The following is a 16,403-nucleotide window of genomic DNA, read 5'->3' on the forward strand; positions in this document are numbered from 1 at the left end:
CATCTTTCCCTTGTCTGCACCAGGTCTGCAGGTGGTACTGAAGTCCATAATGAAGGCCATGGTACCTCTGCTGCAGATCGGCTTGCTGCTCTTCTTCGCAATCCTCATGTTCGCCATCATCGGCCTCGACTTCTACATGGGAAAGTTCCATCGCACCTGCTTCAGGATAGACACCGGTGAGTTAGAGACCAGCAAGGGACACACACGCTCACAATGTGAATCTAGGCATGGTTATTATATGTACATTTATATTAATCATCCCCATGTAATGGCTTATGGACACACTGCTGACCCAGGCATTCTTTAATTCTTTGTACAGTGCCGTCAAACTCCATTCATTTGTGCTCCTTTGTCTGCCGTCCTCCAGCTGTCAATAACTTCACAATAACAATAACAAAACAAGGTGCATACACAACAGCCATTCCATTATTGGCAGATTATGGGAATACTGTAAGAGACAGTAGTATATTACAAGAGATTAAAAATAACTAAATGCCTTTGCCTTTATTAAAGATTAAAAAAAAAACTCTAAAGTATCCCTGTCTTTAACTGTCTGTGATGTCTGCATCTGGTTCAGGGACAAAGGGATGTATATGCTTCTGTATTAGAAGGTGACATTTTGTAGATGCATCAGACCTCTCCTGCTGCTGATGATAAACTGTGCTTACATTTAAGTATAGGCTATATCGAGTTGAGTAATTTTTCAAATCACAATTTATCCACAAAGGGCTTTACTCAAAATATGTAAAAAGTGCTCGCTTAAATGTTGCCACTATATGTATCATTGCAGTGGAAACTATATATTGTGCATTAGATGGAATGTTCTTCTGAATCTACTGTATAACGAGAAGCACTTTTACATAATACATCCACTGCCTTCTCTAAAAATACTTCGGCATGTTATTGTGTTTTGTGTCTGTGACGGTGTGTGAACTGTGTGTTTGCTGCAGACGAACAGGTGGCAGATTTCCCCTGCGGCCTGGAGGCTCCGGCCAGGACCTGCGAGAACGGCACCATCTGCAAGGAGTACTGGACGGGACCCAACTACGGCATCACTAACTTCGACAACATCCTCTTCGCTATTCTCACTGTGTTCCAGTGCATCACCATGGAGGGATGGGTAGAGATCCTCTACAACGTGAGTCCACTGACAGGAAGCACATCTGAAATGTTTGTAAAGGACTGTCTGTTAAGTAGTGGCAGACTGAAACAAAAATAAATCAGGCCAGGAGTTTGACCCAGGAGTTTGACAGGTTGACCTGGGGGTCAACCTGTCTGCATGCTGCAAACCACAGAGCATTGATTTGTAGGCTAACTGTATTTGTTGATGTCATCTAGTTTTAAGTATGGCCAATGTGTTCATCTGGGAGGAAAGTTTACAAAGTCTACAAAATACAACATTTGGGATTGACCCAGTGGCGAACCGTCTAGGGCCTAAGATATTTAAAACAAGAAAAATTTAAAAGATAATTTATTTTTATTTTTCATTAGTTTTACCAAAATAACTTGATTTAATTGTATTTAAAATAACATATCCAAATAAATAAATCCTTCAAATCTGCCTGTTCAGCTTCTCCTTTTGGCCGTCTCTGCGAGTTACTGTGAAGATAGGAGCTGATTGGTGGTCCAGCTATGAATTCACAGAGGGCCAGCTAGGGTAACTGAACGAGAGAGTAATGTAAAATGACAGTACAATTGAGCAATCATATCTTCCCTCTAAATGGGTGGGCTTTATTATCGCGGACTTTATGACAAGTTCCACCCGCTGTGAAGTGTGTTATAGAGTGGTGTAGTGACGCATCCTAAAACCCGGTAGTAAGCTGCTGGTTCCCTCGACACAAAAGCAATGGGATTTCTCCATAGGATTTTGGAAAATAGCTCAAAATAAGGTCTGTGGAACGAACCTGTTAAATAAATGCACGTTTTGTTCAGCCGGGTAATATCCACATGTCTACCCTACTTTTATAATATTCGAATCATAAATCTAATCGATAGATTTATGATTAGCATAAGTTCGTTCATGATGGCTCACTTCAGTGATAGTGATGACATCGTTGTGAAATTATTAACCGAGTCATTTTCAAGATTGAGTTACAATGATAAACTGGAGTGGCAAAGGATCAGCTGCATGACCCGCCATCAAGTGCTTCATCCAAAAGGACAGGAGGATGGACTTTGTGTTTCGGTGATTTGATCATCAAAGTCATTTTCAATGTGGGCCGCCGTGCCGACTTAATTCATTTGTAATTGTTACTTGGCTGTGGGTGCCCTGTCATGATAGGTGTTTATATAAATGGTGTTGTTCTGTGTGGTAGAGGGTCGCTGTCATTGATGCGTTTTGCACCCCGGGCCGTTGTTTTGATATTCCGCTGAAGTATACGCTGTGACATAATATCTCTTCTTTTTTGGGAAGGGAGGGAAGGGGGGGTCAGAGGGCCTAGGTATAAAAGTCACGGCTCGCCACTGGATTGACCAACTGAGTTTTCAGGGTGTTTGTTAATCCTCAATAACACAATTTCATGCACATGTAGAAGGCCACACACACACACACACACACACACACACACACACACACACACACACACACACACACACACACACACACACACACACACACACACACACACACACACACACACACACACACACACACACACACACACACACACGCACACACAAAACAACTAGTCTTTCACACAGTTTGAATGTTCAGAGGATTATGTTATCACGTTGCAAGCATATTAAAAGTATCAGACACTTCACACACATTATAATTATTATGACATGAAGGACTGTTCATGAAGCCACTACCACTGTAACTGTATCTTAATACAACAGTCTTTGAAATAGTTAAATGTATCTGAATTCTATATACACATACCTTTTCAAATACACAAACCTTTCCATGATTGAAAGTGCCATTTTCATACCATTTCCAAACAGGGCGAAAACAACAAGCTAGGTTTTCAACGCTGAATACAAACCATGATTGCCAAAATTATAATTTGATCAAATTTGATATCATGATAAATGATTGATTATTGGAAAGGGGGGGGGGGGTTCTCCAAAAGGGAAGTCAGAACATCTCTGGACGGTACATTAGGAAGTGCTTGACTTGAAATGCTGTGGATTTCTTTTTTAAAAAAAAATGTTTTTATTGAGTTTGGCACAATGAGTTACATTTATACGGTCTGTATTTTTCCTTTCCTTCAGACTGGAACAAGAAAGCAGCGGAGAAGTAACGGGGCAGAAACCCTCCTTTTTTACGCAGAGGTCCAGACATAGACATCAAACGGCAAAACATATTCAGTGTGCAGTTCCTTTGGCATTAGGGCAGGGATATCTAGATACTTTCCAAGGTTTGACATAATGAATTGTGCTACTTTTAAAGCAAGTTTTTTTAAAGATCTTTTCAAATCTGTAATCAAAGAGGTCCGCAAAAACGCTATCGACCAATCAGATTGCTTGATTTGACTTGTCAGTTTTATAAATATATTTACATTTCTTCCGTTACCAAACAAACTTACAAAGCATAAGATGGAAACATTTAAGATTAACTTCGACCTCCGGGGGGGTCTTACTATGGAGGAGTGGATTGAGCAGTGCCTATCTCCAGAAAAGAAAGCACCTAAACGACGACATGCAGAGCTACGTGAAGAGCAGGTAGACCAACTGGAAAAGTACCACCATTCAAAAGCTTTCTGATGCGGGTCTTGAAACAAAGCAGAGAAATTATGACCGCTTCCAGCAGCTGTCTCCAGAGCTGCTGGAAGCCGAATCTCGGGGACCGGAGAAAGTGGAGCAATATTCTCGCCACGCCAATCAACAGCCTAGAACAACCTCAACCTATACAAGTAACCACGTAAGCCATTCTACTGATTCTGGACAGTTTTTCAGTGGGTGCACAATAAACGGCAACATACAAATGAATGTAAATAAATAGCCAAATAATGGATCAATATGTTCGCTAGCTGTTAGTGTTGTTGCATAGCAACCACCTCGCACTATGTTTCGTGCAGAAGGCAACGGAGGGACTATTTTATTTTGAACATCATTATTTACTAATAAAAACTATTTAAATTAGAGTGTGTATTTTTCTTTCATATTCCCACACTTGGTAACCGTTTTATAAAAGCTAAGCTAAGAGCTAAGAGGGTTGTCGACCCTCCGCTTCGCGTCGGGCCGAACCACGCCCCTTAGCTGTGATGAGCATATACCACGGCCTGTCGTGAGCTATTGCTTTAATATATGTACATACCTACACCCATACCCACACATTTACATACACATACATACACACATATACACATACACGTACGTACATACATACATGTATATATATATAAATAAAAAAAAACATTCATAGTCCCCCCCTTTCTTCTTAACTTAGTGTCTTAAGTTCAGCTATGTAGGCTATGACAGAGCCCCAGACAGATTCAAACATTTCTAAAGAGCCCCTCAGGTTATATTTAATGTTCTCCAAGTTCAGGTATAACATTAGATCTTTAAGCCATAGAGATGCTTTAGGTGCTATTGAGGATTTCCATTCTAGGAGTATTCTTCTACGTGCTAATAGAGGTGCAAAGGCTATACTGTCCTTAGTTTTCCTCCTCATCATTCGGTGGCCAGGTAGTACTCCAAAAATGGCAGTTTCTGCACATGGTGTCAATACCACGTCCAAGGCCTCAGCAAGGTGTTTGAAAATGCTTGTCCAGTATCCTTGTAGGCGAGGACAAGACCAAAACATATAAATCATGTTTGCTGGTGACATGTGACATCTGTTACAGGTATCCGTGACATTAGGGTATATTTTGGAGAGTTTAGAGTTGGTGTAGTAGATACGGTGGACAACTTTAAGTTGTATAAGATTGTAAGATTGAGCCTGGAACAGGTCGTACTATTGTTCACTCTCGCTAATGCGCCATCCCAGATATCATCATCTATTGCTTGGAATAGTTCCTCTTCCCAATCTTGTTTGATTTTACCAAGAGATGTTTCTGTGATACAGGAGATGGAATTGTAAATTCTTGAAACCAGACCTTTTTAGGTTGTTAAAGTGTCCAGAATTGAGTCAATTATTGAATCCGGAGGGATATTGGGGAAGGAAGGGTTATTTAGTTCAACCCAGTTACGGACCTGGAAGTAACGAAATAGATTCTGGGAGGCTACATTTGTCAGGGAGTTGGCTAAAGCTACCGAAAACATTGTTGATGTAAAGGTCCCTTAAGGCCCTGACACACCAGGCAGCCACCAGAGAACTCGCCGACACTGACGCCGACTGTTGCGTTGGTGTGTTCTCCTGCGTCTTGGCCATGTGTCGCACTGGAACACACCGCAAAGACTTCAGCCGAGCACGTACGAACTGCGAATGCGTGAGTGGCAATAACTCTCCTTACCAGCGGGCGGCGATAGTGTGCATTCGTCATTCAAAAGAGGCAACAACCGGAAGACAGAGAAGAAGAACAGACTGCGTGATCTAAACAAACAAGAAATAGCGTGTGCGTTCCATTTTCACTCTCGTCCATCGAAAACATGTTTCGTGCGGTACTGGAGTTATCAGCCATTGGAGTGTTGCTTGTGGAAGACATTCTCAAGCAACCGTTTTGCTTCTCATGCACTGATTCGCTAGCTGAACAGCCAATCAGAGTGATTTCTTTGTCCGACTGCCTGTGGCCGACTCACGGCCGATTCAACATGTTGAATCTGCCGTGCGTCGGCCATGAAAGGCCAAATAAGGCGTGTCACGGCCGACGGTGCGGGACACACCAAATTGAGTTTGGGCGACAGGGCACGCTTCGTCGTCCGACTAATAAAAACGGCAGATTTCGCCCTGGTGTGTCAGGGCCTTTACTCTGATAAGGCCTAATCTCTGCCACATAGATAAGGCCCCATCAGTGTAAGGGGGGAGAAAGAGATGGTTGTTGCGAATGAGACTATGAATAGAGGATCCATGAAGTCCATGAGCACTTCTGAATTGGGACCATATTCTTAGGGTGGAAACAACTATCGGGTTATTCGAGTATTGTGTCGGCCGGCTGGGTAATGTAGATGTAAGCAAAGCCAAAAGTGAGGTAGTAGGACAGGATTCGGCTTCAAGCTCACACCAACTCAATGTTGGTTCCTTAATCCACAAAATTACTTTGTGGATATTGGCTGCCCAATAGTGGTGTCTTATGTTTGGAAGGGCCAATCCTCCTGTAGATCTGTGCCTTTGTAAAAGCACTCTCCTAATTCTAGGAGTATTGCCATAAAATAGAGGAGATTAGTGTGTCTATCTTACACAAAAAGTGATTTGGGTAGGAAGACTGGCAGACATTCAATCAATCAATCAATCAATGTTTATTTATATAGCCCAATATCACAAATGTTACATTTGTCTCAGTGGTCTTCACAGTGTGTACAGAATATCAGTATGACAATACGACACCCTCTGTCCTTAGACCCTCACATCGTACAAGGAAAAACTTCCGGAGAAAACCCACAGTTTAAAGGGAAAAATGGGAGAAACCTCAGGGAGAGCAACAGAGGAGGGATCCCTCTCCCAGGACGGACAGACGTGCAATAGATGCCGTATGTAAATTGAAAATACAATACATTTGCAACATAGGTAGTCCAAATGTTTGGAAATGCATGTGTGTATAATAGGAAGATGAATCCACGAGGATATCCATCCAGGACCTATGATCCAGGACCACAGCCACGACTCAAGATCCAGGGCTCGCGATCCAGGACACAGGACCGCAGGATCATCCATGACTCCGGATCCCGGCGTATATAGACACCAAAAAGAAAGACATTTGGGGAAGCTGGGTTAATCGGAACATGAGAGTACACAGGTATAGACAGAGATAAGGAAGAAGTAAGATGTCCCCCGACAAACTAAGCCTATATCAGCAAAACTAGGGGCTGAATCTAATCAGCCCTAACTATAAGCTTTATCAAAAAGGAAGGTCTTAAGCACACTCTTAAAAACGGATAGGGTGTCTGCCGCCCGAACACAAACTGGAAGCTGATTCCACAAATGTGGAGCTTGATAAGAAAAGGCTCTGGCTCCCATTGTACTTTTAGAGACTCTAGGAACAACCAACAACCCTGCATTCTTGGAACGCAATGCCCTAATAGGACAGTAGGGTATAATGAGTTCTTTAAGGTAAGATGGCGCCTGCCCATTAAGGGCTTTGTATGCGAGAAGAATAATTTTAAATTATATCCTGTGTTCTATAGGGAGCCAGTGTAAGGCAGCCAGAACAGGAGTAATGTGGTCCCTTTTCCTAACTCTGGTTAGTACACGAGCTGCAGCATTTTGAATCAGCTGAAGCAACTTGACTGACTTCTTGGTACACCCTGATAATAAGGAGTTATAATAATCCAGCCTTGAAGTAACAAATGCATGGACTAGTTTCTCTGCATCGTTTTGAGGCAAGATATGCCTGATTTTTGCAATGTTACGTAGATGGAAGTAGGCGATCCTTGAAATTGATTTTATGTGGGCGTTAAAGGATAAATCCTGATCAAATATAACACCAAGATTCCTTACAGTCTCACTGGAGGCCAAATGAATGCCATCCATAGTTAGTATATCTTTAGATAATTTGTTTCGTAGATTCTTCGGGCCAAGTACAATAACTTCAGTTTTGGTCGTGTTTAACATAAAAAAATGTAAGGTCATCCACGTTTTTAAGTCCTTAAGGCAGTCTTGAATTTTATTTAGATGATTAATTTAATCAGGCTTGATTGATAAATATAGTTGAGTATCATCCGCATAACAATGAAAGTTTACAGAATGATTCCTTATAATATTGCCTAACGGAAGCATATATAATGTGAACAAAATAGGTCCGAGCACTGAGCCCTGTGGCACTCCATGGCTAACTTTGGTTTGCGTGGAAGATTCATCATTGACACGTACAAACTGAGAGCGTTCAGATAGATAGGACCTAAACAAGCCTAAAGCAGTTCCCTGTATGCCAACTAAGTGCTCTAGTCTTTGCAATAAGATATCATGGTCGATAGTATCAAATGCAGCACTGAGATCGAGCAAGACAAGAATAGAGACAAGTCCCTTGTCTGAGGCTATTAGAATGTCATTTGTGACTTTAACCAGAGCTGTCTCTGTGCTATGATGTGTTCTAAAGCCTGACTGGAAATCTTCAAATAAATCATTGTTTTTTAAGTAATCACACAGCTGTTTTGCGACCGCTTTCTCAAGAATCTTTGAGAGGAACGGAAGATTAGAAATAGGTCTATAGTTGGCTAAAACCTCTGGATCGAGGTTGTGCTTTTTAAGAAGCGGTTTTATCACTGCTACTTTGAATGATTGTGGAACATAGCCTGATAATAAAGACATATTCATAATATTTAATAAAGAAGTGCTAATTAATGGAAAAACTTCCTTCAACGGCTTAGTTGGAATTGGGTCTAACATACACGTTGATGGTTTAGAAGAGAGAATCATTGAATTTAATTGTTCAAGGTTTATGGCTGAAAAGCATTCTAGTTTACTATCTAGTGTAATATTAGAACTTACGTTTCCGGGAGCTGTTGATAACACTATACTGGTCAAAGGCTAGAGGTCATTAATTTTGTTTCTAAGAGTAACAATTTTATCGTTAAAAAAGCACATCAAATCATTACTACTGAGTGCTATGGGAATAGAAGGCTCAATCGAGCTGTGGCTTTCTGTCAGCCTGGCTACAGTGCTGAAAAGAAATCTTGCATTATTCTTATTCTCATCTATTAATGAAGAGTAGTAGGCTGCTCTCGCTTTACGCAGTGCTTTCTTATATTCATTGAGAGTAATATGCCAAATTAAACGAGATTCTTCAAGTTTAGTGGAACGCCATATCCTTTCAAGTTGTCTCGACTTTTGCTTTATTTTTGCGGGTTTCGGCATTATGCCATGGAGCTAATCTATGTTGTTTTATTTTAATTTTTTTCAAAGGAGCAACAGAGTCTAATTTTATTGTAGCACTATCAACAACATGATCAATTTGGGGTGGTGTACATTTTGTATAAGTTTCCTCCCTTACATGCAGACATGCTATCGAGTTAAGTATTGGTGGAATCTCTTCCTTAAATTTGGCTATAGCACTAACAGATAGGTTTCTGCTACAGGAGCTTTTGACTAATGCTTTGTAGTCTCGTAATAGTACTTAAAAAGTTACTAAGAAATGGTCGGATAAAGCAGGATTATGCGGTTCGACTAATAGTTGCTCAATTTCAATACCATAAGTCAGAACAAGGTCGAGAGTGTGATTATAGCAGTGGGTTGGTTTATTTACACTCTGACAGAAACCAACATAATCTAATATAGAGTTAAATGCAACAGTAAGGCTATTTTTATCATCGTCAACATGAATATTAAAGTCACCTACCATAATTACTTTATCTGTTTTAAGAACCAAAGTTGATAAAAACTCAGAGAATTCTGATAAGAATTCTGAATAAGGACCTGGTGCACGGTACACTGTAACAAATAAGATTGGCTGCAAAGTTTTCCAGGTCGGATGCGTAAGACTAAAAACGAGGCTTTCAAAGGAGGTATAATTTAATTTTGGTTTAGTATTGATAAGTAAACTTGAGTCAAAGATGGCTGCAACTCCAGCTCCTCGGCCCGTGCCTCGGGCAATATGAGTATTGATATGGCTGGGTGGAGTGGCCTCATTTATGCTGACATATTCTTCATGTCTCAACCAAGTTTCAGTGAGACAGCATATATCAATATTATAATCTGATTTTAAATCATTTACCAATATTGCTTTAGATGCTTGAGATCTTATGTTTAAGAGACCACATTTAATATTCCTGTTTTGTTGCACTGTAGTAGTTGTTACATTTACTTTTATTAGGTTATTATGTATGACACCTCTATTAGGTTTTACCTTAACTTGTCCTTGGGCAGACACACACACCGCTAATATTGGGTATTTTATTGGGTTCGGATTCTTATGGATGACTGCCTAGGAGAGAGCGCAGAGAAGCGTGTAAGACTGTGACTCCGCCTCCTGGTCTCAACTCCAGTTTGTCATGGATTAAGTCCACAAAGCCCTGAAATGTTTTCCCAAATGAGATCTGCACCATCCAAAGTAGGATGAATGCCGTCTCTGTTAATCAGACCAGGTTTTCCCCAGAAGGCTGTCCAATTATTTACAAAGCCCACATTGTTTGCTGGGCACCACCAAGACAACCAGCGCTGAAATGATGACATGCGGCTATACATGTCATCATTGATCAGATTGGGGAGGGGACCAGAGAAGATTACGGTGTCCGACATTGTTTTAGCATAACTACACACCGACTCCACATTAAGTTTGGTGCATTCTGATTGGCGTAAACGAACATCATTACCACCGACGTGAATAACAATCCTACTGTATTTACGTTTATTTTTAGCCAGCAGTTTAAGATGCGCCTCAACGTCGCCCGCTCTGGCCCCCGGAATGCATGTGACTGTGGAGGCTTCGGTCTCTAAATTCACGTGTCTCATAATAGAGCTACCAATAACCATAGTTGGCTTCTCAGCGGGTGTCTCGCTGAGTGGGGAACGGAGTTGGGTGCAACGCGTTACAAAGTAAATATATAATATAATATATAATATTACTTATGTCGGGAACGGAGTAGTGTAACGCGTTACTTTTATAATTCAGTAATCACACTACAGTTACTAACATTGCCCCGACACGCGTTACTTCGTTACTTTTATAAAATAATCTCACTCACTGACAGACAAGAGGGGTTTCCGCCGCAGGTTTATATCGGTTTATATACATGTAGGCCTATGTAATCTGCGCGATTTGCGAGACCACATCTCCACGTGCAGTGCTGCATAAACATGGCTGAGTCTTTTCATCTGTAAACTCCCTCAACGGGGCCGCTCGCTCTCTTTTGTTGATCGCCCTCTCACGGGTGAACAGTTCAATGTCCCGCTTCATTGTAGGAATTCTGCCATGTCTCTACCACTTTAGTTTGACCATCTCTGTTACTAAGTTATGGAATACTAAATAAATAAGTAATTAGATACCTTACCGTTATGCGCTCATAAAGAATGATAAGAATAATGCGTCTTGAACTGGTTTCATTAATTAGTGTATTTACGTTTCACAGACTGTTAGTTTGTTGTGGTAGGCTGGTAGCCTATTTTAGAGCATATAAAAATAAAGACTTGTGTTATGTCTTCCTTAATGCAATAGTAATTGGGGGTGCAAGTGGAGTCTCGCAGAGGCAAAACTGTGGCGCGCTTACACTGTAGGTGCGCCACAGTCTGCGTGATCTGCCTGTAGGGGCGGGCCGGCCCTGCGAGTAAAGTAACGAGTAAAGTAACGAGTAAAGTAACGAGTTACTTTATAGAGAGTAACGAAGTAGTGTAATATATTACTTTTTTTTAAAGTAATATGTAATATGTAATATATTACTTTTTTTTAGTAACGACCCCATCTCTGGTGGGGAATATCTGTTAGATACGTGAACGGGTTGGTGGGGACCTGCGGGTTTCGCGTTATGCCCCTTCTGAACAGTCACCCAGTCTCCCTGCTGCTCGGGAGTTGCCGAGGGACGGTTAATAGGAGCTACCTTTTGCCAGTCCGCACCGGCTAACATGGGCTTTACTGTAGCTGAGTTACTTTCTAAGATGCGGAGCCGGGCTTCTATGGCTATGATTCCCGCCTCCAACCTAACAACTATACTACATTTAACACATGTATAGGTACCAGTAAAGGAGGTAGGGAAGTAACCAAACATGAGACAGTTAGAGCAGGAAATAGCACCCGAGGGTGGGGAAAGAGCCATGGCTAGCTATCAAGCTAAAATAGCTACCGTTAGCAAACCCGAAAAGAGTGTAGGCAACTGTGGAGTTACAGTCGCTAAGAGAAGGAGAGTTGTGAGTGCTTAAGTTATAGTAACGTGTGATTACAACGTCAGGCAGTTGCCGTGATCAAGAGTTTTAAAACGATCGATTAAGTTAAGATAATAAGCTATCAGCAGCAGAACAGGCACACGGGATACCCGGAGACAACCGGAAGTTACAACATGCTCACCGCAATAGTGGTCCGTGTAGAAACAGTGCAGTGCAGTGCAACACGCACACACACACACACACACACACACACACACACACACACACACACACACACACACACACACACACACACACACACACACACACACACACACACACACACACACATACACACACACACACACACACACACACACACACACACACACACATATACATACACACACACACACACACACACACACACACACACACACAATTGCTGTGTTTTCCTCACAGCAATATTGAAAGTGGTACAGGAAGTGCGTTCATTTTGATACAGTGTACCCTCCCAGCGATAGTTAAATGTTTGTCAATTAGTGGTGGGACGTTGTTTTTGGAAAGGTCTGAGTGTTTTCAACATATATTCACACCTAAGTACTTAAAATTACTCCTCGACATCTTAAAGGGGATGATTCTATCGGGGATCTGGAGGGCCAGGTCATTTACAGGGAAGCACTCACTCTTGGAAAAGTTTGTACCCTGAAAAGGTTCCGAATTTAGTTAACAGATACATTATCTGAGGAATGGTAGATATAGGGTTAGAAATGAACAATAGTAAATCATCAGCGTATAACGAGAGTATGTGTTCTGAACCATATCTGGTAATTCCTTGTTTAAAGCTGGCAGATTTAAGCACAATTGCTAAGGGTTCGATCGCCATGGCGAATAGTAACGGGCTTAAAGGGCAACCCTGGCAAGTTCCTCTACCTAGTGTAAAATATTGAGAATTCATCCCGTTAGTACTCACTGAAGCCTTGGGTGAAGAGTATAACAATGCTATCTAGGACACAAATTTGGATCCAAGGCTGAACCTCCTAAGGACCTCAAATAGAAAGCCCCACTGCACCCTGTCGAACGCTTTCTCTGCATCCAATGAGACCACCACCTCTGGTGTCTCATCAGATGCAGGAGAGAGGAGGATGTTGAGAAAGTGACGGATGTTGGAGAAGGAGTGTCGGCCTTTCATAAACCCAGTTTGGTCTAATGATATGATGATTCAAGGCGTATGGCTAGTATTTTAGCTAGGATCTTATAGTCCGCATTCAAAAGGGAGATGGGGCGATAGGAGCTACTTTCAGAATTTTCCTTGCCTGGTTTTAATAAACCGCCTCAGTGAGAGTTTGAGGCAAAGCTCCCTGGTCCAGAGAGTCCTCGAACATTCTCAAAAGAAGGGGGGTCAATTTATCAATACATGTTTTATAAAACTCAATTGGATGGGTGTTGAAGGAGTGTGCAGACCAACTTACGGAGGTCTTCACAAAGATCTTCAACCTGTAACTCTCCAAATCCATCATCCCTTCGTGCCTGAAATCTGCCACAATCATCCCTCTGCCGAAAAAAACCATCATCTCCAGCCTCAACGACTACCGTCCGGTAGCACTCACACCGCTCATCATGAAGTGTTTCGAGAGGCTGGTCCTGCAGCACATCAAAACCATTCTCCCACCCACCTTCGACCCAAATCAGTTTGCGTATAGAGCAAATAGGTCTACAGAGGATGCCATCGCCACTGTTCTTCACAGTGCACTGTCCCACCTTGAACACCAGGGGAGCTATGTGAGGATGCTCTTTGTTGATTACAGCTCTGCCTTTAATACAGTCATCCCGGGAAGATTGGTTTCCAAGCTATCTGACCTAGGATTCTCCCCAAACATCTGCCAATGGATTAAGGACTTCCTAACTAACCGCCCCCAGACAGTGAGAATAGGCCCTCACCTTTCCTCCACCCTCCCACTCAGCACCGGTTCACCACAAGGCTGTGTGCTGAGCCCCCTGCTCTACTCCCTGTACACCTATGACTGTGCCCCCACTCACCCCACCAACACCATCGTCAAGTTCGCGGACGACACAACCGTGGTTGGACTGATCACAAGAGGAGATGAGTCAGCCTACAGGGATGAAATCCAGAGACTGGCAGTGTGGTGTTCAGATAATAACCTTGTTCTGAACTCCATAAAAACAAAATAACTCATTATAGACTTCAGGAAAAACAGCACAACACCAGATCCACTGTACATCAACGGCAACTGTGTGGAAAGGGTTCCTGCCTTCAGGTTCCTCGGCACACACATTTCTGAAGATCTATCCTGGTCTATCAACACCACAACATCTGTGAAAAAGGCCCAGCAGCGACTCCACTTCCTGAGGATCCTCAGGATAAACAACCTGGAGGAGAAGCTGCTGGTGTCTTTCTACCGCTGCTCCATAGAGAGTGTGCTGGCATATTGCCTAACCACGTGGTGTGCCAGCTGCTCAGAAAAGGACAGGAAAGCCCTTCAGAGAGTCATCAACACAGCCCAGAAGGTCATCGGCTGCTCACTGCCTTCTCTGGAGGAACTCTTCAGCCAACATTGCCTCAACAGAGCAGGCAAAATAATTGCAGACTCTTCACACCCTGGACACTTCCTGTTTGCTCTTCTGCCCTCCGGTAGACGCTACAGGTCAATTCAATCAAGGACAAACCGACTGAAAAACAGTTTCTACCCCAGAGCCATACGAGAACTGAACACTGTCAAACACTGAACTAGCACACACACAGTTACAACTTGCAACTGCACTACTTTTTAATAGTTTTATTAATTTATTAACTGATCGACATCAGAGATGCCAAATATCATCCCTGTATTTTTATATTGTAAACTGTATTTAAATAATGTGTGGGCATGTATGCATGTTGGTATGGATGTGTGAGCATATGTTTATGTGTGTATATGTTTATATAGATATATTTATTCGTTTTATGTGGAAATGCACTGCGAGGATTGCTTTTTTAAATTTCGTTGTACCTGGTGCGATGACAATAAAGGAATTCTATTCTATTCTATAGCCGTCTGGGCCTGGGGCCTTGCCACTCTGGTTTAGCCTGATCGAATCGGCTTTTTCACTGGGCTTTAGAGGTTGATCCAACTCACCCTCCTGAGCAGGTGTTATGGACGGAAATTCCAGATCATCCAAGAATTTTGTTCTGTCCGCATTATCGACAGGGGCTTGTGAGGCATAGAGTCCAGAGTAAAAGGTTTTAAAGGTCTCATTGATAACAGATGGGATTGCTGTGAGTTTACGAGTAGGGGTCCGTATTTGTTTAATTTGTTGGGAGGCCGACTGGCTCTGAATTTGGTGCGCAAGGAGACGACCCGCCTTCTCCCCTTGTTCATGCTGAAATCCACGCGATCTTAAAAGCAATTTCTCAGTCTCTTGCGTTGAAAGTAAATTGTAGTCCATTTTGCCTTTCTTTATCTAGTTCACGGGATGGAAATGTTGAGAGTTTGTTATCTAGTTTTGCTATACTGCCCAAAAGTTCTAACTGTTTTTGCTTTTTCAGAGAGGTCAAGTAGCAATGGGGCGTGGTCGGATATCATTCTATGTTTTTGACAGCGGGAAGAAAATAGTTATCAATACAAAAATAGTCAATTCTCCAGAATGTTTTGTGAACCAAGGAGTAGAAAGAAAAGCATTTCGCTTTGGGGTAGAGAAAACGCCATGGGTCCACACATCCTGTTTGACTCATAAATAATTAAGGCAAGACACCCCAGGTGAATAGGGTAATTTTTTTAACTTAAAGGTATCAGCTAGAAATGTCTCCAGTTAAATACTTACAATAAGACAATTGTCTTTTGTATTACAAGTTTCTGAAATAGCATGTTTAAATATGCAAATTATTCATTATCTCATTAAATATGCACATATTTTAACACATTTCAGGAATCGAAATCTGAACTTTGGATAAAGCCAGATTCAAAATTCTTGTTTCATTTTGTAGTCATATTAGTATCTAAGGCTTTTACAGAAGGGATATTGGATATCTCTTTTTATCACTCCATCAATCAGAAAATACTGTCAACAGCCCTAAAATATCCATTTTCGCCATGTTTTTAGGTATACAATGTTGTATAATTCAGGCTATGAATTATATATGAACAAACCCTTCTGTAAAAGCCTTCATAATATTGATAGGAATATAACTGGAAGGTTTGGTGTCTCTACGTGCTACTGAAGTTGACATTTCGAACTCAGAGTAGGAGAAAAAACTCATTTTGAGAAAACGACCTTTAAAGATTGCAGTGAGGCGCTAGCTAAACCCTCCTGTTCTTTGGATGATAACTTCCGCGTCGACGCACTCCGTGAAGGTATTTCATGTTCGGGGTCATTTGTTTTTTGTATAACCTTCCTGCAAGTGACAATTGTTGTCGTCTTCTCTGTGAACGTTTTTTTTGCCGTTCTTTTGCTATTTTGAGATTTCAATTTCTAGCGGAAAGCTAACCAGGAAGTGTTTTAGCACACCACGTGACGCATCTGAACGAATCACGTTGTCAGAAATTGACACCGGCCAATGACATTTCGTTTCTTG

General features: G+C 41.8%; 1 protein-coding gene across 1 annotated transcript in view; it reads left to right on the plus strand.

Annotated features, from left to right (window-relative positions):
• cacna1ba (calcium channel, voltage-dependent, N type, alpha 1B subunit, a) overlaps nucleotides 1–16,403 on the plus strand; it is a 331,900-nt gene that overhangs the window by 70,408 nt on the left and 245,089 nt on the right. Inside the window, 2 exon segments of the mRNA XM_034200269.1 lie at nucleotides 24–176; nucleotides 951–1,138. Of these exon segments, the coding sequence (XP_034056160.1) occupies nucleotides 24–176; nucleotides 951–1,138 (341 nt within the window).

This window comes from Gymnodraco acuticeps, unplaced genomic scaffold (genome assembly GCF_902827175.1).
Source record: "Gymnodraco acuticeps unplaced genomic scaffold, fGymAcu1.1, whole genome shotgun sequence".
Classification (NCBI taxonomy): Eukaryota; Metazoa; Chordata; class Actinopteri; order Perciformes; family Bathydraconidae; genus Gymnodraco; species Gymnodraco acuticeps.